The following is a 24,486-nucleotide window of genomic DNA, read 5'->3' as shown; positions in this document are numbered from 1 at the left end:
TCACCACAATCAGTTTTTAAAATATTTTCATCACTTCAAAAAGAAACACAATACTCCTTAGCAGGGCCTCTCCCGTTTTCCCCCCACCCATCTGTAGGCAATCACTCATCTACTTTGGCTCTCAAGGTTTCCCTGTTACGGTTATTTCGTTTGGATGGAATCAGACAATTTTTTTTTCCCCTCTGGCCTCTTTCCTTTAGCATAGTGTTTTTAACATTGTTAATACTTCATTCCCCTTAATGGTTTAATGATATGTTGTTGTATGCATAATACCAGATTTTGTTTTTATCTGTTCATCAGAAACTGGGAGTTGGGTTGTTTCTACCTTTTGCATATTATGAATAATGCTGTGACTATGTACAAGTGTTTTATGTGGACATATGTTTTCATTTCTCTTGGGTATCCGCCTAGAATTAGAATTGGTGGATCATATTCTTTAGTGGTTTGAGGGTCTGCTAGACTGGTTTCCAAAGCAGCAACATGATTTTATTACATTCCCACTAGCAGCATGTGATGAGGGTTCCAATTTCTCCATATCCTTGCCCACACTTGTTACTGTCTGTCTTTTTTATTATAGCCATCCTAATGAGTATGAAATAGTATTTCATTATGATAAAATATATATAACATAAAATTTACTGTCTTAACCAATTTTAAGTGTGTAGTAGAGTGGTGTTAAGTGCGTTCACTTTTCTGTGTAACCATCACCACCATCCGTCTCCAGAACGTTTTCATCTTTCCAAACTGAAAATCCGTGCACGTTAAACAATAACTTTCTACTTCCTCCATTGTGGTTTTGATTTGCATTCTTTGGTTGGCTAATGATGTTGAACATCTTTTCATGTGCTTATTGGCCATGTGTATATCTTCTTGGAGAAGTGTCTGTTCAGATCTTTTGCCCATTTTTAAATGGCTTATTTATCATTTTACTGTGTTGGAATAGTGCTTTATATAGTCTAGATTCAAGTCTCTTCTCAGGTATATGATTTACAAAAATTTTCTTCCATTTTCTATGTTGTTTTGTTATTTTCTGGGTAGTGTCTTTTGATGCACCAAGAGGTTTTAATTTTCATGTTCAGTGTGCCTTTTTCTTTTCATCGGTCATACTTTTGATGTAATAGTAAGAAACTGTTGTCTTATACACAGTTCATTTAGCTTTATGGCTGTGTTTTCTTCTAAATTTTACAGTTTTAGCTTACCTCCAACTTTTCAGCTGTTCCCTCCCACATGCTATTCTGACTCTTCTCTAGAGATCCTGCTTCTTACTCAGTCCATGAGCTGTGAAATTGGGTGCAGTACCTCGTTTGAACTGCTGTGTCTCCAAGTGCATAAGAAAGCATTTTTGTTTTGGTTTCATCATTGAATTATTTCATATCGCACTTCTTTTATGCTGCCTTTATCCTTAACTGATGTATCGGTTGTTCACCTACACTGGCTGGGAAATTTGACCAACTCTTCCTTCCTTTTCCTACTGGTGTTTCTAATATTGTGGGCAATCTGAGTGTCCATATGGAATGTCTTATCAACATTCTAACCTTCCTTACTTTTCAGCTCCAGTGGTTATCACTTTTATCCTTTTTCAGCAAATTGTTCTCATGCCAAGATCTTGCCATTCTTCAAAAATGCTAAATGTTTATACCTTTCCTCTATTATCACCTCCTGTTCTCTTTTTCTCTCTCTCTCTCCTCTCTCCCTCTTACCCATCCTCCCCTTCTTTCTTTGCTTTCCCCAATGCCCAGCCACTTTGTTTCTCCTTCCTGGCTCTGGTCTCCAACCTGTACTTGAAGTATCATCTTATCCAACATGCATAGTTAATTTCCTTTTTTCTGTATCCTTCATGTCCGTCCTGTAAATCTCTCCATGCTATTTCCTCAGCCTTTTGAACCTTCCTCACATATGTTGTTGTTCAGTCACTAAGTTGTCTGCAACCCCATGAACCGCAGCACGCCAGGCTTCCCTCTCCTTCACTGAGTTTGCTCAGACTCATTGTTCATCACATATGTTAGATGTTCAATAAATGATGAGTGAATGAATGAATGATAGAATGAGCAAACCTTGGATCAATTTATTTAACTGTTCAGTTCCAGGGCCCTGAGAAAAATGACACCTATTCAAGGAGTCACTGGTAAAAGTTCATGATATCTCAGTACTTCAGCAATATGTATGTATTTCTAGTCTTTACTTCTTTTAAAAGGTACTAAACCTTTTAACACATATTTTAAACATCCACTGTGTTCTTATTTAACAATATTCTTTCTCATAGCAGATGAACTTCTATTTCATGTAGGAAATCGAGGCCAACAGATGGGAATCTTGCTTAGTATTCTCTGGCTTCTAGAAGAATAATAGCGTCTGTTTTCATGCTTCCCTCCTAACCCCCTATTTCAGAAGAGGATGACTTGGCCCCTCTCCTATTCTGGGCTTGTGTCTCTAATGGTGTTTTGAATCTTACTCTCTCTACCTCCTGAAGGACCTAGCTCTATTAATTATTTCTCCTGTCTCCAGTTCTTTTTTCTCTATGGCCCTTCTCTACTTAGCATGTATACTGTAAAAAAGGAAGGAAAGAAGGAAAGAAAGAATTAATACACTAACACATGTATACTCAATTTTTTTTTAAGCTACAGGAGTCCTCTTTCTCTTTTTTCCTACTTTGCTTTTAGTAAGCATCGTCGAAATTAGCTGTCACCATTTTCTTATGACTCGTGATTAATGAACTGTTTTTCCTGAGTTAATTGACCCCCTTACTGTTAAATCAGTTTAGTCTTTATGTTACTAGTTATCTCTGAAGCGTTTGACACTGTTGGCTACTTCTTCCTTTTTGAACTCTCTGCTATCTTAGCTTTGATCATATTCTATTAATATAAGGAAGCCATGTGGATTTCTTTTATAACCAAGCTGAATGGTTCCAGTGGTTCTAGGTGGACATATCCATCTCCAGTTAGGTAGGTTTGTTGAGGAGTGAAGATCTACCTTTGAGATTTACTTTGCCTTTAACAATTTCTGAGCAATTATTGTTACCACCGCCGTCATGCTGGGCTGAGTGATCACAGGTGGAGCTGGATTCAGTGTGTTCTCACACGTCTTCCCTTATTTCCTATAAAGCACTGAGGCCAAAAGAATGTTTCAAAGAGATTTAATAAAGTGTTTTCAAAAGGTTCTTCTTGTTTCAGTTGAGTTTATTATGACGTTTTTGTATAATAATGAAAGATTAAGAATAACAGAAATGTTCATCAATAAGGGAATGTGTGGATTGTTGCTGTTGTTCAGTTGCTAAACCACGTCTGGCTCTTTGCGACCCCATGGATGGCAGCACGCCATGCTTCCTTGTCCTTCACTGTCTCCCTGAGTTTGCTCAAGCTCATGTCCATTGAGCCACTGATGCCATCCAATCATCTCATCCTCTGTTGCCCCCTTGTCTTCTTACCCTTTATCTTGCCCAGCATCAAGGTTTTTTCCAATGAGTCGACTCTTCACGTCAGGTGGCCAAAGTATTCGGAGCCTCAGCCTCGGCATCAGTCCTTCCAATGAACATTTTGGGTTGTTTGCCTTCAGGATTCACTGGTTTGATCTCTTTGCTGTCCAAGGGACTCTGAAGAGTCTTCTCCAGCACGACAGTTGGAAAGCGTCAGTTCTTCAGCACTGAGCCTTCTTTATGGTCCAGCTCTCACGTCCGTGCATGACTACTGCAAAAACCATAGCTTTGGCTATTCAGACCTTTGTCAGATAAGTGATGTCTCTGGTTTGTAGTACGCTGTCTAGGTTTGTCATAACTTACCTTCCAAGGAGCAAGCGTCTTTTAATTTCATGGCTACAGTCACTGTCTGCAGTGATTTTGGAGCCCATGGGAATGAAATCTGTTACTGTTTCCACTTTTCCATCAGCTATTGGCTGCAAAGTGATGAGACCAGATGCTATGATCTTCATTTTTTGAATGTTGACTTTTAAGCCAGCTTTTTCACTTTCCTCTTTCACCCTCATTAAGAGGCTCTAGTTCCTCTTTGCTTTCTACATTATGTCATATCCATACATAGATAATAGACACTAGTAAAATGAATGAAGTGGATCTAGGTGTATTGATGATGTCTAGAAAAAAAAATCAAGGAGCAGTTCTATTACTTTATCTGTCATCTATCTCATAATTTGTAAGGGGGAAGAAACACTATGGAACAGAACTATGTATAAATGTTTAACAATTGGTATCTACTCATCAAACCATTATGAGTGAGTTCATCTGAGGACTGGAAATGGAGGGTGTTATGAATTACTTTATTTATCTTTAATATTTCTGTTTTGTAATAGAACAATAATGATTTTGAGAATTTTAAATGTAGAAAAAAATATCAGCTTATGACCTATTCTTACTTGTCTTGCTCTCCTTCCTCTAGCTTCTTAGGCTACAATCTTTGCTTGTTTTCATTTTCCTTCCAAACTCTAGCCACTCTTCTGAATCCCCTTAGTGGGCATCTCCTATCTTAATCCTGTTTATCCCTCAAGAGTCACCTTTGGTTCCCACTAAGCATTGCTGGATTACTCAGACATATTTTATTATTAATGTTTTCCCTCTGTGTTCCCGTGGCACCCTGGGAAATCTTTAGTCACTGGTGTCTGGAGCAGGAGCTGTTATTTGATTTTGTATTCCATGGACCTGAGCGGAGTACTCAGCACATGGTAGAAATTCATTAAAAGGGGTTTCAGTGTTAAAATAATAAAGCATCAAATTTGGAGTAGATCTTCTTAATACCAGCAAGTCCTTTTTTGTAGGTTGTCGTATTATGCTATTTTCCTTGAAGCTCTGTGTGAAGATACATGTTTTAATTAAACTGCAGTTTATATCTCAGGATGTGCTGAGTTTATATTTGATAGGCTATTCTAATTGAACTCCAGGCAGTTTATTTAAATGTAATATGATTTCTTTAATTATAATTGTAGGATGGAGAGTGATAATTTCATACTTCATTGTAACACAAAACAATATGGAGTATTTTTATACTCTCTTCAAATGCTTTAATTAAAGAAGACCTGCATTTGGGTGTTTCAAAATGTGTTCTCTTGACCCAAACAGAAGGATAAACAAAAATTAATGTTTCTTTTGCATATAAACTGCTTGCCTGACAGTTTGCTTTCTTTTTAGGTTCAACAGATAGATCGTGTAGTGGAAGTTGTAGAGGAAACAATTAAAGGTAAGTGTTGAAAGTGAGATAATGTGTATGTTGTTTGAACTGTATCACAGATGAGGTAGATCTAAGTGTATTGATGATGTATAGAAAAAAATCAGGGGACAGGTCTGTTACCTTATCTGTCACCCATCTCATAGTTTGTAAGTGGGAACAAACACCACGGAACAACTCTGCATAAATATTTAACACTTGGTATCTACTCATCAAACCGTAAAGTGATTTCACCTGAGGAGTGGTATTAGGGGGTGTTATGAGTGAGATAATTATATGTTTGAAATATATCATGAAGGTACTATACTTAACATTTGTTAAGCATTTTTATAAAAGTTATTGTTGGACAAAAATCATAAAATTTTGTCCTTGCCTGCTTCGTGCATTGACCAGTCCAATATGGGAGGCATACGTTTGTTTGGCTTTTTATTTTAGTGTAAAATAGACTTAATTTGAACCTGGGATCAGGAAGATAGGATTTAATCTTAAAATAAGGAAATGGCTTTATTTGCTCTTTTTTTTTGGTTTTATTGAGGTACAATTGATATTTTTTGCTTGCTTTTATATCACATAATTAGTTGTAGTTATTCCTTCTGATAGTACTCAGTTTTGATTTCTCTTCTATATGTAATTTTTGTATTTACACCAGAAAATAGAATTACGCTTTGTTTTATTAGGCAGTATTCTTTGAAATAGATTCTTACTGAAGCCACTGAGGAATAAACCATTCTTAATTCTGTGAATTGATTTGTAAATATTTATAGTCTACTTCTGTTAGATTAGCACGAATGAAAACTGATAATATGATATTAAAATATTAAGTGAATTGAGGTTCTCGCTTAAAATTTTAACCATTTTTTTTAGTAAATGCAAATTTGTTTTTTTTTTTTTAAGTCTACTTCCACAAAGTTGATATTTTTAACCGCATACTTTTCCTGCTGGATTGTATTTACTACCTTCTACATGCTGTTATTCATTAATTGTGAATCTTTAATTTACTGTTGTTGTTGAGTTGCTAAGTTGTGTGTGACTCTTTGCGACCCCATTGACTGCAGCACTCCAGGCTCCTCTGTCCTCTACTGTCTCCCAGAGTTTGCTCAAATTCATCTTCATTGAGTCAGTGATGTTATTTAACCATCTCATCCTCTGCTGCCCCCTTCTTTTACCTTCAGTCTTTCTCAGCATCAGGGTCTTTTCCATTGAGTTGCCTGTCTGCATCAGGTGGCAAAGTATTGAAGCTTCAGCTTCAGCAAAAGTTCTTCCAATGAATATTCAGGGTTGTTTGCCTTTAGGATTGACTGGTTTAATCTCCTTGCTATCCAAGGAACTCATAAGAGTCTTCTCCACCACCACAATTAAAAGGCATCAGTTCTTGGGCACTCAGCCTTCTTTATGGTCCAGATTTATTTAATTTATTATATGATCACAGAATATGAGAATTTTAGACTTACATGTTAGTCTGCCTTGAAATTTTGAGATAAAATGAAATATCAGGATTAAAATTTTGTAGCAGTGGTAAGTTTGAAACTTTTTTTCAAACCATACTTCAGCCCTATCTTATCAGGTCTAGAAGTACTAGCATTTATTGTGCACTTACAGGGTGACAGGCACTATACTAAGCATGGAGTAAGTCATTTCAATATTTTACAACAGTGCTGTGAAGTTTGTACATCTGTTTTCCTCATTTTTCAGAAGAGGAAGTTTGGACACAGGGGTATACAGGTAGTAAATGGCGGAGTTGGAATCTGAATCTAAGCATTATGACTGATGGCCCTGCTCTTAAATTTGCCACTCCATTCACACTCTACTGGTTGAGAATCACTACCTTAACAGTTGTTCAATTGAGCTTCTTAAAGTAGTGTTTCAGGATGCTTGAGGATTCTATTGCTTGTCTTGAGTACCTGGCACATACTGTTGTTGTTGTCTAGTCACTCAGTTGTGTCTGACTCTTTGTGACCCCGTGGACTGTAACCCACCAAGCTCCTCTGTCCATGGGATTTCACAGGCAAGAACACTGGACTGGGTTGCCATTTCCTTCTCCAGGGAATATTCAGGAATATTCCCAACCCAGGGCTCAAACCTACTTCTCCTGCGTTGGCAGGCAGGTTCTTTACCACTGAACCATCTTGGAAGCCCACCAGGCATATACTAGTCCCTAAATTATATTATAAAAAAACTAAATGACAGTGAAGACAGGAGAAAAATCTAGCAGACTATGGGTGTGGCTATGACTTTTTAGATGATACACCGAAGAGGGACTGTCTGTGAAGGATAATTGATGAGTTGAACCTCGATAAAATTAAAAACTTCTGCTCTGCAAAAGATAGCATCAAGAGAATGGGAAAATGATCTATAGACTTTTGCAAAAGACATACCAGGTTAACTGTAATCTAAAGTACACAAAATACCTCTTAAAACCCAGCAATTGGAAAATAAACAACCTGATGAAGAAATGGGCCAGTGACTGTATCAGAAACGTCCAAAGATACACAGGTGGAAAATAACCATATGAAAAGATGCTTCACATCATATGTCATCAGGGATGATACCAACCAGCCTCTTTGCTCCAGGAGTTAACTCATTAGTACAGATTCAGATTTGCTTGAAAGGAGCTTATTATGAATAACAAAAGGTGCCCCTCCCACTGCTGTCACTCAGGAAATAATAAGAGTTTTAGGAAATCAGTACCAGGAATGAGGGATGGTTATATATTTCTGTATCACAGTATCACAGAAGGTGTATCACTTCCAGGTTGGTTTAATTAGGGATAGCCTCTCACTGAAGAGTTTTGCTTAAGTAGATTTATTGGAGAGATTGTAGTTGAGTTTTTGATAGTCTACAGCAAAAGTTGAGTTGAAGATGAAGTTGATGTGGAGTTGATGTGGGTGTTCACTGGCAGGTTGGTTTGAGATAGGAAGGTTGAGGATTTAAATTTTAGTAATACAAATCGGGAAAGGAGTATGTCCAGGCAGTACATTGTCACCCAGCTTATTTAACTTAAATTCAGAGTACATCATGCGAAATGCTGGACTGGATGAAGCACAAGCTGGAATCAAGATTGCTGGGAGAAATATCAGTAGCCTCAGATATGCAGATGACACCACCCTTGTGGCAGAAAGCAAAGAACTAAAGAGCCTCTTGATGAAAGTGAAAGAGGAGAGTGAAAAAGCTGGCTTAAAACTCAACATTCAGTAAACTAAGATCATGACATCCGGTCCCATCACTTAATGGCAAATAAATGAGGAAACAGTGAAAACAGTGACAGGTGTTAGTTTTGGGGGCTGCAAAATCACTGCAGATGGTGATTGCAGCCATGAAATTAAAAGACAGTTGTTCCTTGGAAGAAAAGCTATGACCAACCTAGACAGCTTATTAAAAAACAGAGACATTACTTTGCCAACAAAGGTCCGTCTAGTCAAACTTTGGTTTTTCTAGTAGTCATATATGGATGGGAGAGTTGGACTATAAAGAGAGGTGAGCGCCGAAGAATGGATGCTTTTGAACTGTGGTGTTGGAGAAGACTCTTGAGAGTCCCTTGGACTGCAAGGAGATCCAACCAGTCCATCCTAAAGGAAATCAGTCCTGAATATTCATTAGAAGGACTGATGTTGAAGCTGCAACTCCAGTACTTTGGCCACCTGATGTGAAGAACTCACTCATTGAAAAAGACCCTGATGCTGGGAAAGATTGAAGGCAGGAGGAGAAGGGGATGAAAGAGGATGAGATGGTTGGATGGCATCACCGACTCAATGGACTTGAGTTTGAGTAAACTCTGGGGCTGGTGATAGACCGGGAGGCCTGGCGTGCTGCAGTCCATGGGGTCACAAAGAGTCGGACATGACTGAGTGACTGAATCGAACTGAATACAAGAGAATTTTAGAGACAGAAGAAACAATTTTGATAGATGTCCTTAGCTTGCAGATCAGGAAGCTGATCCAGGAAGGAGTTGTGTGACTCATCTGAGATCTTCTGGTTAATGGAAATTTGGGACTGATTTTTCCATTCTTTGCTTTCTATTTCTTCTGCCAATCCTTACTTTCATTAAGACAGCACAAGTTTGTGAAATAATGTGGTCCTTGTAACAGTAACTACTTTCTGTCTGTCTTTCAGTAAGTTATTTCTCTGAGGCTCAGTTTAAAATGGAGAGGATTAAATGGGTAAGACTTTTGCAATACCTGGGATATACTAGGGGGAAATTCTTGTGTATTTATTTCTACCTCTTTAATACTTAGGCAGCTGGAATAATCTAACTCACCTTCAATAGCAGAGATGCTCCTTTCAGTTGGACTGTGTATATGGCCCTCATGTTCTGGAAATGTTTTCCTCTCCTGCATGTGTACCTTCAATGGTCGCCTGTTACCTACCAAGTTAACTGATGACTTCTGCCTCATTCCACCATTTCCACTGTTTCTTCCATCACTTCCATACTAAGCCTTTTGCTCCAGCCAACTGGACTGTTTGATGTGTCTTGTATATTATTTGCAATTTGCTCTGCATTTGTCTTAGGAACTTACACATAAGCAGAGAAGTTCTGTTTGCCCGTGAGACCCATTCCCTGCCCTTCCCCACCTCGACGTGTGTCCATGGAGGCAGACCTGTGTGGACTACATTGGTAGGATCCTTGTTACCTGGTGTCTAGTTGCATTTCTCCAGTTAGAAGTGTGATTAGAGTATGAAATGGGAAGATTCATTCCCTTCTCTCAGTTCTTTCTTTCCTGCTCATCCTAACCCGAAGGTCATAACTCCTATCAGGTGGCCCTCTCTAGTCATCTGTTTTTCTCCTGGTTCCTGTAACTCTTCTTTTCCTTTGCTTTTTCAGGCCCAAAGCTGGAAACAGCATCCTGTTGTTGCTTGCCTGAGACTCTTGCATTGTCTCTTGTTGGTCTTCCTAACCTTGCCAAACTTCAGTAATTAGTGCCTTTATTAAAATCTCTTCCATTATGCAGTGTGCCATCTGCTTTGCTGGGACCCTGGTTGATAAATGCTCGGTGGACAAGAAGGCTCTGCCCAGAAGGGCCAGATGGAATACAGGCTGACTAGGGGATTCTGCTGTAACTGTTTTCTTTCTACATTTGATTCCTGTTGGGCTCCTTCATATGTTTTCCTTGATGGGGATTTGGACACACAGCCTCTACCACAGCCAGTTTGCATTGTCTTTGCATTATATGAAGTCATTTTTTTTAGAAAACATATTAATAAGAAACATTGGTGACAAAATATTTAAATCTATTGTATTGGATTGGCCAAAATGTTCATTCAGGATTTTCTGTAATAGGTTATCGAAAAACCCAAACGAATGTTTTGGCCAACCCAGATAATTATAGTAAAACTGTATAAAGCATATTCCTTTTATGTCTGTCTTGGTTGGAGGAAAATGGAGAATTTAAGTTAACACTTAAAGACTTCTCAATGTTTAACACTGCTGCTGCTAAGTTGCTTCAGTCGTGTCTGACTCTGTGCGAGCCCATAGACAGAAGCCCACCAGGCTCCCCCGTCCCGGGATTCTCCAGGCAAGAACACTGGAGTGGGTTGCCATTTCCTCCTCCAATGCATGAAAGTGAAAAGTGAAAATGAAGTCGCTCAGTCGTGTCCGACTCTTAGCGACCCCATGGACTGCAGCCTACCAGGCTCCTCCATCCATGGGATTTTCCAGGCAAGAGTACTGGAGTGGGGTGACATTGGTGGCCTGAAAATACCATCCACATACATCATTTGCTTTAAGAGAGACTAAATTGTAATGACTTTAGGATTTTCTTCTGTGTCATCTTCACAGTTCAACAAGATATGTAGCTGAAGCTAATGGAAGGAGTAGAGTATTTAAAGAATATCAGTTCAGTTCAGTTCACTCGCTCAGTCAGGTCTGACTCTGGGACCCCATGAATTGGAGCACACCAGGCCTCCCTGTCCATCACCAACTCCCAGAGTTTACTCAAACTCATGTCCATCGAGTTGGTGATGCATCCAACCATCTCATCCTCTGTCGTCCCCTTCTCCTCATGCCCTCAATCACTCCCAACATCAGGGTCTTGTCGAATGAGTCAACTCTTCACATGAGGTGGCCAAAGTACTGGAGTTTCAGCTTTAGCATCATTCCTCCCAAAGAAATCCCAGGACTGATCTCCTTCAGAATGGACTGGTTGGATCTCCTTGTAGTCCAAGGGACTCACAAGAGTCTTTTCCAAAACCAAAGTTCAAAAGCATCAATTCTTCGGTGCTCAGCTTTCTTCACAGTCCAACTCTCACATCCATACATGACCACAGGAAAAACCATAGCCTTGACTAGATGGACCTTTGTTGGCAAAGTAATGTCTGTTTTTGAATATGCTATCTAGGTTGGTGATGACGTTCCTTCCAAGGAGTAAGTGTCTAATATTCCATGGCTGCAATCACCATCTGCAGTGATTTTGGAGCCCAGAAAAAAAAAGTCTGACACTGTTTCCACTGTTCCCCATCTATTTGGCATGAAGTGATGGAACCAGATGCCATGATCTTCTTTTTCTGAATGTTGAGCTTTAAGCCAACTTTTCCACTTCTCTTTCACTTTCATCAAGAGGCTCTTTAGTTCTTCTTCACTTTCTGCCATAAGGGTGGTGCCATCTGCATATCTGAGGTTATTGATATTTCTCCGGTCAGTCTTGATTCCAGCTTGTGTTTCTTCCAGCCCAGCGTTTCTCATGATGTACTCTGCATAGAAGTTAAATAAGCAGGGTGACAATATATAGCCTTGACGTACTCCTTTTCCTATTTGGAACCAGTCTGTTGTTCCATGTCCAGTTCTAACTGTTGCTTCCTGACCTGCATACACATTTCTCAAGAGGCTGGTCAAGTGGTCTGATATTCATATCTCTTTCAGAATTTTCCACAGTTTATTGTGATTCACACAGTCAAAGGCTTTGGCATAGTCAATAAATCAGAAATAGATGTTTTTCTGGAACTCTCTTGCTTTTTCCATGATCCAGAGGATGTTGGCAATTTGATCTCTGGTTCCTCTGCCTTTTCTAAAATGAGCTTGAACATCAGGAAGTTCATGGTTCACATATTGCTGAAGCCTGGCTTGGAGAATTTTGAGCATTACTTTACTAGCGTGTGAGATGAGTGCAGTTGTGCGGTAGTTTGAGCATTCTTTTCCATTGCCTTTCTTTGGAATTGGAATGAAAACTGACCTTTTCCAGTCCCGTGGCCACTGCTGAGTTTTCCAGACTTGCTGGCATATTGAGTGAGGCACGTTCACAGCATCATCTTTCAGGATTTGAAATAGCTCAACTGGAATTCCATCACCTCCACTAGCTTTGTTCATAGTGATGCTTTCTAAGGCCCGCTTGACTTCACATTCCAGGATGTCTGCCCTAGGTGAGTGATCACACCATTGTGATTATCTGGGTCGTGAAGATGTTTTTTGTACAGTTCTTCTGTGTATTCTTGCCACCTCCTCTTAATATCTTCTGCTTCTGTTAGGTCCATACCATTTCTGTCCTTTATTGAGCCCATCTTTGCATGAAATGTTCCCTTGGTATCTCTACTTTTCTTGAAGAGATCTCTAGTCTTTCCCATTCTGTTCTTTTCCTCTATTTCTTTGCATTGATCGCTGAAGAAGGCTTTCTTATCTCTCCTTGCTATTCTTTGGAACTCTGCATTCAGATGCTTATATCTTTCCTCTTCTCCTTTTCTTTTTGCTTGTCTTCTTTTCACAGCTATTTTAAGGCCTCCTCAGACAACCATTTTGCTTTTTTGCATTTCTTTTCCATGGGGATGGTCGTGATCCCTGTCTCCTGTACAATGTCACGAACCTCTATCCACAGTTCATCAAGCACTCTATCAGATCTAGTTCTTTATATCTATTTCTCACTTCCACTGCATAATCATAAGGGATTTGATTTAGGTCATACCTGAATGGTCTAGTGGTTTTCCTTACTTTCTTCAATTTAACTCTGAATTTGGTAATAAGGAGTTCATGATCTGAGCCACAGTCAGCTCCCAGTCTTGTTTTTGCTGACTATACAGAGCTTCTCCATCTTTGGCTGCAAAGAATATAATCAATCTGATTTCAGTATTGACCATCTGGTGATGTCCATGTGTAGAGTCTTCTCTTGTGTTGTTGGAAGAGGGTGTTTACTATGACCAGTGTGTTCTCTTAGCAAAATTTTATTAGCCTTTGCCCTGCTTCATTCTGTACTCTAAGGCCAAATTTGTCTGTTACTCCAGGTGTTTCTTGACTTCCTTCTTTTGCATTCTAATTCCGTATAATGAAAAGATCATCTTTTTTGGGTGTTAGTTCTAGAAAGTCTTGTAGGTCTTCATAGAACTGTTGAACTTCAGTTTCTTCAGCATTACTGGTTGGGGCATAGGCTTGGATTACTGTGATATTGAATGGTTTACCTTGGAAACGAACAGAGATCATTCTGTCATTTTTGAGATTGCATCCAAGTACTGCATTTTGGACTCTTTTGTTGACCATGATGGCTACTCCGTTTCTTCTAGGGGATTCCTGTCCGCAGTCGTAGATATAATGGTCATCTGAGTTAAATTTACCCATTCCAGTCCATTTTAGTTCGCTGATTCCTAGAATGTCTATGTTCGCTCTTTCCATCTCCTGTTTGACCACTTCAAATTTACCTTGATTCATGGACCTAGCAGTCCAGGTTCCTATACTATATTGCTCTTTACAGCATCGGGCCTTGCTTCTGTCACCAGTCAGATCCACAACTGGGTTTTGTTTTTGCTTTGGCTCCATCCTTTCATGCTTTCTGATCTCTAGTAGCATATTGGGCACTTACCAACCTGGGGAGTTCCTCTTTCAGTATCCTATCATTTTGCCTTTTCATACTGTTCATGGGGTTCTCAAGGCAAGAATACTGAAGTGGTTTGCCATTCCCTTTTCCAGTGGACCACATTCTGTCAGACCTCTCCAACATGACCCGCCCATCTTGGGTGGCCCCACACGGCATGGCTTAGTTACATTGAGTTGGAAAGGCTGTGGTCCATGCAATCAGATTGGCTAGTTTTCTGTGATTATGGTTTCAGTGTGTCTGCCCTCTGATGCCCTCTCGCAACACCTACCGTCTTACTTGGGTTTCTTTTACCTTGGTCGTTGGGTATTTCTTCAGGGCTGCTCCTTACCTTGGATGAGGGGTATCTCCTCACGGCCGCCCTTCCTGACTTTGAACATGGAGTAGCTCCTCTAGGCCCTCCTGCACCTGCAGCAGCTGCTTCTTGCACTTTTGGTTGTAAATTAAAGGATTTACATTTCTTTAAAAAATAATCATGAGCACCTTAGTCATGTTTCATATGATAATTAAAGCCCCCCACTCCCTTTTTGGTACAAAAGCTTTGAAAGAAATACAAATCTAAGCATTTTTTTCTGATATATGAAGTCCTCTAAACAAAAGTAATATTTATAAAATGTTTTCATCTGTGTAAAAGATAGCCTAACCAGGTAACTTAAAATAAGTGTTTGTAAATAAATATTGCATATTGAAAATAGAAAAAATGTTTTTACTGTTATGTCATATTTCTTCCCTCATCAGTCTGTAGTAAAGGAGGCCTTTGTTATTTTATCTGTTTTGCTGGTATTTCATTTAGTCTAATTCCAGATGCCTCCAGTGTTGATAATTCAAAACTTTCCAATATGGTACAATCTGCAAGTTTAATTGATTTTCCATTTCTTCTGACTTCTTGGTAATTGATGTGGTCCTGGATTAGACTGACCTGAATTCCCAGGGTACTTCACTGAACAGTTCTTTCTTATGTAACACATTGCTATTAATCTTTACTCTCTCAGAATTGTATGTTGCATTTATTACTGATTAAGAATATAAACTTTTTGTAAATTGAGACTGCAAGGCAGAACTGTCTCAAGTATAGTTTTATCAGTGTTAATGACTGAGGAACCTCCCTGTAAAGTCCAACCAATGAAAATTTTCTTGAAGATGTTTCAAACTTAATGAGCAAGTGACCTCAGCTTGGATAAGTAGTCTCGTACACCTGGGATAGTATTGGATCACAGGTAGAATTGGATCACATCTGCTTTTTCAGTATTTGCTTTTCAAAAGCAAGAGAGTTCCAGAAAAACGTCTATTTCTGCTTTATTGACTGTGCCAAAGCCTTTGACTGTGTGAATCACAATAAACTGTGGAAAATTCTGAAAGAGATACGAATACCAGACCACTTGACCTGCCACTTGAGAAATCTGTATGCAGGTCAGGAAGCAACAGTTAGAAGTGGACATGGAACAACAGACTGGTTCCAAATAGGAAAAGGAGTACGTCAAGGCTATATATTGTCACCCTGCTTATTTAACTTCTATGCAGAGTACATCATGAGAAATGATGGGCTGGAAGAAACACAAGCTGGAATCAAGATTGCCAGGAGAAATATCAATAACCTCAGATATGCAGATGACACCACCCTTATGGCAGAAAGTGAAGAGGAACTATAAAGCCTCTTGATGAAAGTGAAAGAGGAGAGTGAAAAAATTGGCTTAAAGCTCAACATTCAGAAAAAGAAGATCATGCCATCCGGTCCCATCATTTCATGGGAAATAGATGGGGAAACAGTGGAAACAGTGTCAGACTTTGTTTTTTGGGCTCCAAAATCACTGCAGATGGTGACTGCAGCCATGAAATTAAAAGATGCTTACTCCTTGGAAGAAAAGTTATCACCAACCTAGATAGTATATTCAAAAGCAGAGACATTACTTTGCCGACTAAGGTCCGTCTAGTCAAGGCTATGGCTTTTCCAGTGGTCATGTATGGATGTGAGAGTTGGACTGTGAAGAAAGCTGAGTGCCGAAGAATTGATGCTTTTGAACTTTTGGTGTTGGAGAAGACTCTTGAGAGTCCCTTGGACTGCAAGGAGATCAGCCCTGGGATTTCTTTGGAAGGAATGATGCTAAAGCTGAGAGTCCAGTACTTAGGCCACCTCATGCGAAGAGTTGACTCATTGGAAAAGACTCTTATGCTGGGAGGGATTGGGGGCAGGAGGAGAAGGGGACGACCGAGGATGAGATGGCTGGATGGCATCACTGACTCAATGGACATGAGTCTGAGTGAACTCCGGGAGTTGGTGATGGACAGGGAGGCCTGGTATGCTGCAATTCATGGGGTTGCAAAGAGTTGGACACGACTGAGCGACTGAACTGAACTGAAAACAATTTTCTTGATTTTTCAAAATATGCTTTGAAAGGGCACTCCTACACAGCCTCTCATTATGTGTAATGTCTGATGTAGTTACTGTAGTTTCAATATAGTGGAAAAAGGTGGATGTTGGTTCTACATGTTGTGAACACTTTCCAGTGTCCCTGGTGCAGTTAGATAGGTGATAACTTCTGCCGCCTGATAACTAAAGGAGCCAGAATTTATTGCAGTCTTTTTTTTTTTTTTTCATAAGCCTGTTTGTTTTACCTGTATGTTCTGTATTAACCTGTGATTACAGGTTGGTAAGCATTGCATTTTTTCTCCTTTGATGTGTCAGTTGATGTTCTGTTCATCCTCTTTCCTTTCTCTCCTCTCCTTTAGTTTCCCCGAATAACCATAGTCCTCTACCTTTAGTTATTTGTCCTCTGTATTTCTTGTCTGTCCTAGAATGTACTTTTTATTAATCATATCTCTTTTGGATAGCACTTTTCAAATCATAATAGTTTTAGAAATAAGACCAAGCAAATTTCTTTATGACCCCAAACAGCAAAGTTCTCCCATAAGACTGTAAGTTGATTTCTTCACATCACTTTATTCTATAATAGATGGTTTGGAATCATGACTGGATAGGACTGTTCATGAGAGGAAACTACTGTGTCTTGTCTGAATATCTATAACTTTATAATTATCAATCCTGTTTCTAGCCACAGAAATAATAAGCGGTCCCAGTATTATTTATCTGCTTCAAAAATAGCCAAGAGATGCTCTCCCAAGAGTCTTCTTTAAACATGGGAAATAGTTGCATTTGTTTTATTTTTGAAAATAAAAGTAGTTAAAGAACTTTAAGTTGGTCAAATACTTTTCTGCCATTAAAGCTTTTAAAAGTCAAATGCATAAGTATGTTTCCCAGGTGAATTCTGCTATGCTAACTTCAGTGTTTTATATGTTTTGGTTGTGTTAATTTAATTACACTCCTTTTGTGTGTTGAGGTGAATTCTGCTATGCTAACTTTAGTGTCTTATATGTTTTGGTTGTGTTAATATAATTACTCTACTTTGTGTGTTCATCACTTATATTTTCTATTCAGAGATGCATGATCTTATGGTTTGCAGCTGCCTTTACTGATAATGGGATTTATTGATATGAAGACTTGGGTGTTTCATTAACTTCGATTTCTTTATTCCAGAGTGGGAGTGGGGTGGGTGCATAGTGTTGATTAGTTCGTCAGATTGATGCTTGTAACGTAGTTTTCACATAACTGTTATAATGGTTCACTGGATTTGATTGTTCAAAACAAGGAAAGGAAATTACTTTAAGTTTGAACTTCTCAGGCTTCCCATGACCCAGCCCATGTGTTTGTGGTCTCAGTGATCTGTCTGGTAAAGCAGCTTCATCCTTCCTTGTTTAAATATTAACAAAGACTTGCCTGCTGTGAAAATTGGGTTTACATGTTAACTCTTTGCAAAGTTTGATACTGCCTTGGCAGATTGCAGATTGTTGAATTCTCTAAAAATGCATTATTGTATTCTAAACTTTTGTGAGTGTTGTTCATGTTAAAACAGTTTATAAAGTTTGAACATCAGTCACATTAATTATGTCTGTAATAATTTTCTTTTCAAGTATTTGGTATTCTCGGATGTAAAGATCTCCGAGTCCTGTAGTTCCAATTTCTGTTTACTCTACTTTATGGAGAAAGAAATGGCAACCCACTCCAGTACTCTTACCTGGAAAATCCCATGGACGGAGGAGCCTACAGTCCATGGGGTCGCAAAGAGTCAGACAGGACTAAGCAACTTCACTTCACTTCGCTACTTTCTTTAGTAATGCCAAGTAGATCAATTAATCCTATTTTGAGGCTCTCATAGAAGTCCTTAAAATTAATGTAATTAAAAAAACTTCAATGTACCTAAGTTCTTTTATTGTAACTATCTTTTTAGAGAATTAGCATGTGGTACACTGCATTTATACTCTGCTTGTGTATATGTGCTTTCTTACTATTTGGAAAAGTTTGTCTTCATTTAAAGACTCTACTATTTTTGTTTAGTAAAATGTGGCAAGAATAGTTAAGACTGTAAACTTAGGGGAAATAATCCTAGCAGCTTTATTACATTTTTTAAATAGAGAGTAAAATTGTGGGTTGATTGTGATGTTGTCTGTTTCCATATGACTGTCAACAAAATAGTAAATTGTATTGGTAATTCTTCTTTAGTACTTAATAGCTGAGTTCTATAAAAATAGAAATACAAAGTGAAAAACCATGTTAGATCATGTTAGAGGTGTACTATCTTAAACCCCAGGAGCAAAAAATACATAAAATTTTGACATCTTTGAAAAATTTCTTAAAAATACTTTATAGCCAGTAAAATCATATATCACAGACAAGTGAGAAAACTGGCAACATAGAGTAATTTGATGGCTCAGATGTTACTGGACAGGAAATTGAAATCTGATCCTCTCTTTTTCTTGAACATTTTGATAGAAGAATTAACTTAATGAGACAAGTTGTAGGTTGTCTTCTATTAGGTGATGTCGTTGGCCCTTCCTTAGAAAATTTAATCTTGCTAGCAACTGATGTTGAGAAAGAATGCTCAGTTAATATTAAAGTTTTGTATCTAATGTTTGAAGATGCACATATTTTCTTTGAAAACTTCATCTCATAACCCTCTACAAAGCACACAGCATACATGCAGCCATTACTTCGGAGACTGCAAGAATAAACACCAATTTCACTTACTTACTAGTTTGAGGATGGAAAAATTCATTTGCAGAATCTCCAGTTAGGAGATCAACTATGGATGGATTTTTAAGTAGAAACTTAATCAGTACTACTGTTTTATAACAAAGCGTATGCTGCATTGAGTAAGAAACAGTAATTGAAATGTCTTCATAAAAGATGCTGTCCAACACATGAAATCTTTATTGTAACTGAAAATACAAGTGCACCATTTCTTTAAGCTGCGCTGAAGTCTGGTGCTGTAATGGGTGAGAATCATGGATTGAGACTATGCAGGGTTATGCTGAAATACTTGGCTCTGATGCTCACAGTGTCATGTTTAACAACCCACACAAGCTCCTTGGTTCTCCATTTCCTGGGCCATAAATTGTAGGATATGGTAGGTCCCTTCAACTCGGAAATTTTAGGTGTGTTGGGAGTCTGCAATATAAACTGAGCTTCTGAGCCCATCATTAGAAGGAAATGGTGACATTTTGGACAGTGATTTCTAGCAAAAGTTACTGTAATGTCAGTAGCTTTTTCTCGCAGCCTAATCTCCACATGCCAGATTTTCCTTTTTTCCCCCTATGTTGTCTTACTTACAAAATGAATCTGAAGGCATTTGTGGCAGACACACTGTGCACTTTGCTTCTCTGTGTCCTCATATTCTCCAGTGCAGAGGGTCTTGAATAAAGACAGTTCCCTCAGTCCTTTGCCCTTATTCCATTCCCTGGTATCACCCTCCTAGGTGGTGACAGGCTGTGTACTTCCCCGTGTTGCTTAATAGTTTCGTGCTTCTCTAAAGCAATTTTCAGTTCTACCCTGGGGCGTGTTTTATTTTGGGGCTTTGAGACAGGTATTTTGCATCTTGGTGGCTGGGATTGCTGGTGGGGGGGGGAAGTAATTTGAGAGGATTTAATGTAAGGCATGAACTTCACTTGCAGCAGTGATTCTCTAGAGTGTTTGCTGGGAGGGGGACCCTTCGCCAGAATGGCAAGATAGTAGGGTCTTTTATTTGAACCTGGGGAAGCCAGGCTGGAGACTGCCACATGGCCTCTCAGCTGGATTCATTGCCTTGTGAGTCACTGGTATGATGCTCAGGATCCTGTCACTCCGGTGTCCTGGGGTGAGAAGATAGCCATGGCTGTCCGAGCACGTACGCTTAGACTTACCCAGGTCAGGTGCAGTCCCTGGTGCCCTACTTCTGCCTTCTTTCTCTTTCTTCATATCCAAGAAATAATATCAGAATGCCAGCGAGTGATCTGAGAAGGATGACCTTGAATCTACTTTGATTTATACATTAAAAAAAAAAACCATTTGAAAACCTGATTATCATTATCAATGCAATTATTTGTGACCTATTTCCTAGCCCTCCAGAGGTTTAAAGATAAATGGAATCTGACTTTAACATACAGTGCTTTAAAGTTGTAAAAATCTCCCTGCTTTCTTCCTTTTGAGAAGCGTCATTTGCATTATAGGTCTTGATAGGATTACAATTGCATTAATTACAGTAGCAACTGTAATTAACTTCTTTCTGGCTCTTTGTAGCTTACCCTTTCGTATACGTTAATTCATTTGTACTCCACAGGAACCTGGCATTGCTGATTATACCATAATTATGGTACATTGCAGTGTACCATAATTTGAAACCTAGTCCTCTAATCTCCAGTTCTGTTAAGCTGCTTACCTTGAATGGAGGGAAGTGAGAAAGTGACACCTATTTATTATCTCCATCCCTCCTGACTATTGACTAAGGTCCTGGCTCACCTATTTCTAGTTCCCTGTCATATTCTTCACGTATTTTGTTCCTTTACGTGATTTCTTTTTCTCTCTCCTTCTCAGTTTTGCATGAGATTTTATTTTGTGCCATCATAAAAAACTTTTTTGTACGGAGTTGATAAAGATTTGCTGGTGGCTCAGCTGGTAAAGGGTCCACCTGCAGTATGGGAGACCTGAATTCAATCCATGGGTTGGGAAGATCCCCTGGAGAAGGGAATACCCACTCCAGTATTCCAGCCTGGAGAATTCCATGGACCATATACTCCATGGGGTCGCAGAGTCGGACATGACTGAGCGACTTTCACTTCACTTCACTTCAGTAAAGATTTGCTATATCTTTTTAAAAAATTCTGAAAAGCGTATTTTAGTCTTAATCTTGTTGTAAAGGTATTTAATTTAGGAAATGAGTGAGCACACATATTCATTAACTGTAAGCAACCAATAAAAAGTTAATCTAAAAAAAAAAAGCTAAGAGATTCTGCAGAGCATTCTCTTGGGTGTTTTTTAAAGGGTAATTTTTGAAGGTTTTAAAGTAAAACACAGTTTGTACAGTTTTTACTGTCAAATGATTAGGTCAAGAATATCCTCCTGTGTGTTTTAAGGATATAGCCTATGTTCTAAATTCTAGTTTTGTGTTTAGGCTAGATAAGTACTGAAGCTGTAACCAGAGGATTTTGATGTGGATAGCTTTCAGCCTTTAATATTTCATAATCAGTATTAATTGTAATTTCTTGAATTAAGATTGTTTTTCTTTTCCCTCCAGTATTCAACACTCAAGGTTTGAATTAAGCTTTAAAAATAATATTTGACCAGTCTTCTGATTAGAGCTAAGAATTCATCTCAAACCCACATAATTTCTACCTCATAAACTATGTTTAGACACATTGAATTTTTGAAGGTGTGGTTTTTCACAGTGGAGCTCCTTTATGCCAAGTCTTAATAAGTCTTCTCAGTGAATTCTGATTGTAGTGATAGGCTGGTTTTAAGAAGAGGGAAATGAACAAGCAGGAATTGTAGCAAAGATCTGCTCGCTGTGTTAGTAGTATGGTGTCCAGATGTGCTGGGAAACGTATATAGTAGTCATGTATGTAACTTGGCGCCTCTCCTGCTTGGCCTCCCACACTACTGTGTCATTTCTCCTTGAAGCCTTTCCTGATCTTTTTCTATTTTTAAGGAAAGCTGACCACTCTCTCATGGTGAACCACTGTACTTAAAGACGTTGATCACCTCTGGCACTTCATTCCAGTTATTTGTTTGCAAGTTGTTTTCCTCAAGACCTTAAATCCCTTTAGGGCAGAAGTCATTGTGGTGACTCAGGACGGAATAGTTTATTGGGGGTCAGGGTGTTTGTATTTGGGGACTCTTTATGTTGTACCTAAATAACAAATATAATATTTCAAACATACTTCATTTTTTTACTCATCTGTGGCACTTTGGAACTTTCTGTTCCAGTTATGCGTGTGCATTAGTGTGTTCTGTTGTGATATAAAATGTGCTTCCTCTTTGTTTTCCTTACATTTTTACACTTGTTTCACTGTCCACATTTTTGCAGAAAGGCAGTGATGATGCCTGTCACAAGGGGTTGAGGACCATGAGTGTGAACTGAAAGCCAATAAGCAAGTGCCGGATGCCCCCTTCCCTTCCTTCCTTCCTCTGAGGCTACTTTTATACTGTTCCCACCTCTCCTCTGCCATATTTTATAATGATTTGAATAATAGCAGGAGGAACTTGACATGTTCATTTGTGATTGGACTTGGGGATTGGGTCTTCAGTTTTTGAAAGTTAAATGTGGCTTGCAGGTTCTCAATTCTTGTATAATATCATTCTCTCTTTTTTTTAAGGACCCTTAAATGCCATCTGTTATTAGGTCTGTTATCTCTGCTTTCCATTCCTGGTACAGTAATTTGGGGAATATGGGTTTGAGCATGAGCAATGATGTAAGTTTTTCATTACTCCTATGGGTGCTTTACTTACTGAAACTGAAGTGTTGAGTAGCTTTACTGCTATAAACATTAAAGTCTTGGAGCTACTTAACTTTAGAATTCAGGAGAGCCTACTGTAGCCAATGACCTGAGTTCTTTAAGAGTTAGTACTAAGGTGGAGTTACTGACATGGAACTGCTTGGACATTTGAGTATTTTGATGTACACTTGGTTTAGATTGTGAAAAATAAGTTGGCACCATACAGGTCTCCTCTCATTGTCATAAAAGATATATCCACTTGGAAAAGAGATAATTAAAACATACAGTTAAGTGCTTTTGATAGTTTGCCTCCAGAGGGTATTTCCATTAATGAAGATATCTTGCTTATGCAGATTGTTTATTATAAGTATTCTTTGTCCAGTGTGATGACTTTAAAATAGTTGCCATTAGTTATACCAATAACGCTGTGCAAATAAAAGAAAAAAAAATTGCCTTAGAACATTCCATTCCAACATGTTTTCCTCTTTACATCTTCCATAGTTCCAGCTACTTCTGCTGCTAAGTCACTTCAGTTGTGTTTGACTCTGTGCGACCCCATGGACTGCAGCCTACCAGGCTCCTCCATCCATGGGATTTTCCAGGCAAGAGTACTGGAGTGGGTTGCCATAGTTCCAGATCATACATTAATTTCACATCATTATAATTACAATATAAATACATTTTTGTGCAACAAGAGTTTTGATACTGAAATAACCCTCAAAAATTTGCTGCAGTCCATGGGGTCGCACAGAGTCAAACACAACTGAAGTGACTTAGCAGCAGAAGTAGCTGGAACTATGGAAGATGTAAAGAGGAAAACATGTTGGAATGGAATGTTCTAAGGCAATTTTTTTTCTTTTAGGCTTTGTATTTTGTTTTTGTCCTGTCTTCCTCTCCAACCCCAAACTCTGAAAATGCATGCTGGTAACATCAGAACTTTAGTAGGCTTTCTTCACTTTTACTTTGATTCACGCTTTGAATTCTGTCTTTTTGGACAATTGATTCTTACTATTCTTCTCTTATTGTCTTTTTCTAAGTGTCATTGTTCTAGTTAACATTAAAAATTTTCATGATTGCTGAAATCTTAGTAGTTAAAATTGACACTCAAATTGTACTGATATTGTGTTTTTGCATCAATTCTGGAATTTCAGGTAAAATTTTCCAGCTTAGATTAGCTGCTTCTCTCACTTAACCCAGCTTCTTTGTTTTACATTGCTCTCTTCTTTTAAGATGACAGTATTTCAAGAGAGTTACTAAGTGTGACTGTTGGAGAATGCTGGCTTTCTTGGGAGGAGCCTACATCTAAAGAATGACATTGGTTGGAGTAGAGACAAACTTTTGGCCAAATTTTTGTTTTTCTGTCTAATTAAGTAGTTAAAAAGCCTTTGGAGGCTATGCCAAGAAACAGTGCCAAGCATTTTGTAGAAAAACAGAGTAAATTGAGCACTGGCTTTCTAATATTCTTAAACCATATTCAAATTGATGGGACTATGTTTACTTAGGTGAGAGTTGTGTTTGTAGTGCATTTACTCGTTTTTAGAAATTTTTGCTTGAATATATATCTGCCTTCTCTTACCCTCTGTCCCCAGCATCGTGTTGGATTGCTTTATTAGGAAGTTTTCCAGCGGGCTGACCCAGAGCTTAGGGTTCAGATAGGTCTTTGGAATGGCTATTAATAGGACTGAATTTGTGTGAAGTGAGAGCAGTTAGTAAGGGATGAAAAAATTTGGCAT

At 38.6% G+C, this 24,486-nt stretch overlaps 1 protein-coding gene across 4 annotated transcripts in view; it reads left to right on the top strand.

The window, feature by feature from the left end:
* The window catches only part of CDKAL1 (CDK5 regulatory subunit associated protein 1 like 1), a 608,618-nt gene that overhangs the window by 184,654 nt on the left and 399,478 nt on the right, over nt 1-24,486 (top strand). For all 4 annotated transcript variants that reach the window (XM_069562792.1, XM_069562791.1, XM_069562793.1 and 1 more), the window contains one exon: nt 5,132-5,180. In XM_069562792.1, the coding sequence (XP_069418893.1) occupies nt 5,132-5,180 (49 nt within the window). The remainder of the gene's footprint in view (nt 1-5,131; nt 5,181-24,486) is intronic.

This window comes from Ovis canadensis, chromosome 20 (assembly GCF_042477335.2).
Source record: "Ovis canadensis isolate MfBH-ARS-UI-01 breed Bighorn chromosome 20, ARS-UI_OviCan_v2, whole genome shotgun sequence".
NCBI lineage: Eukaryota > Metazoa > Chordata > Mammalia > Artiodactyla > Bovidae > Ovis > Ovis canadensis.
The sequence above is the reverse complement of the archived record's forward strand: the minus strand, read 5'-3'. Positions and strand labels throughout refer to the sequence as shown.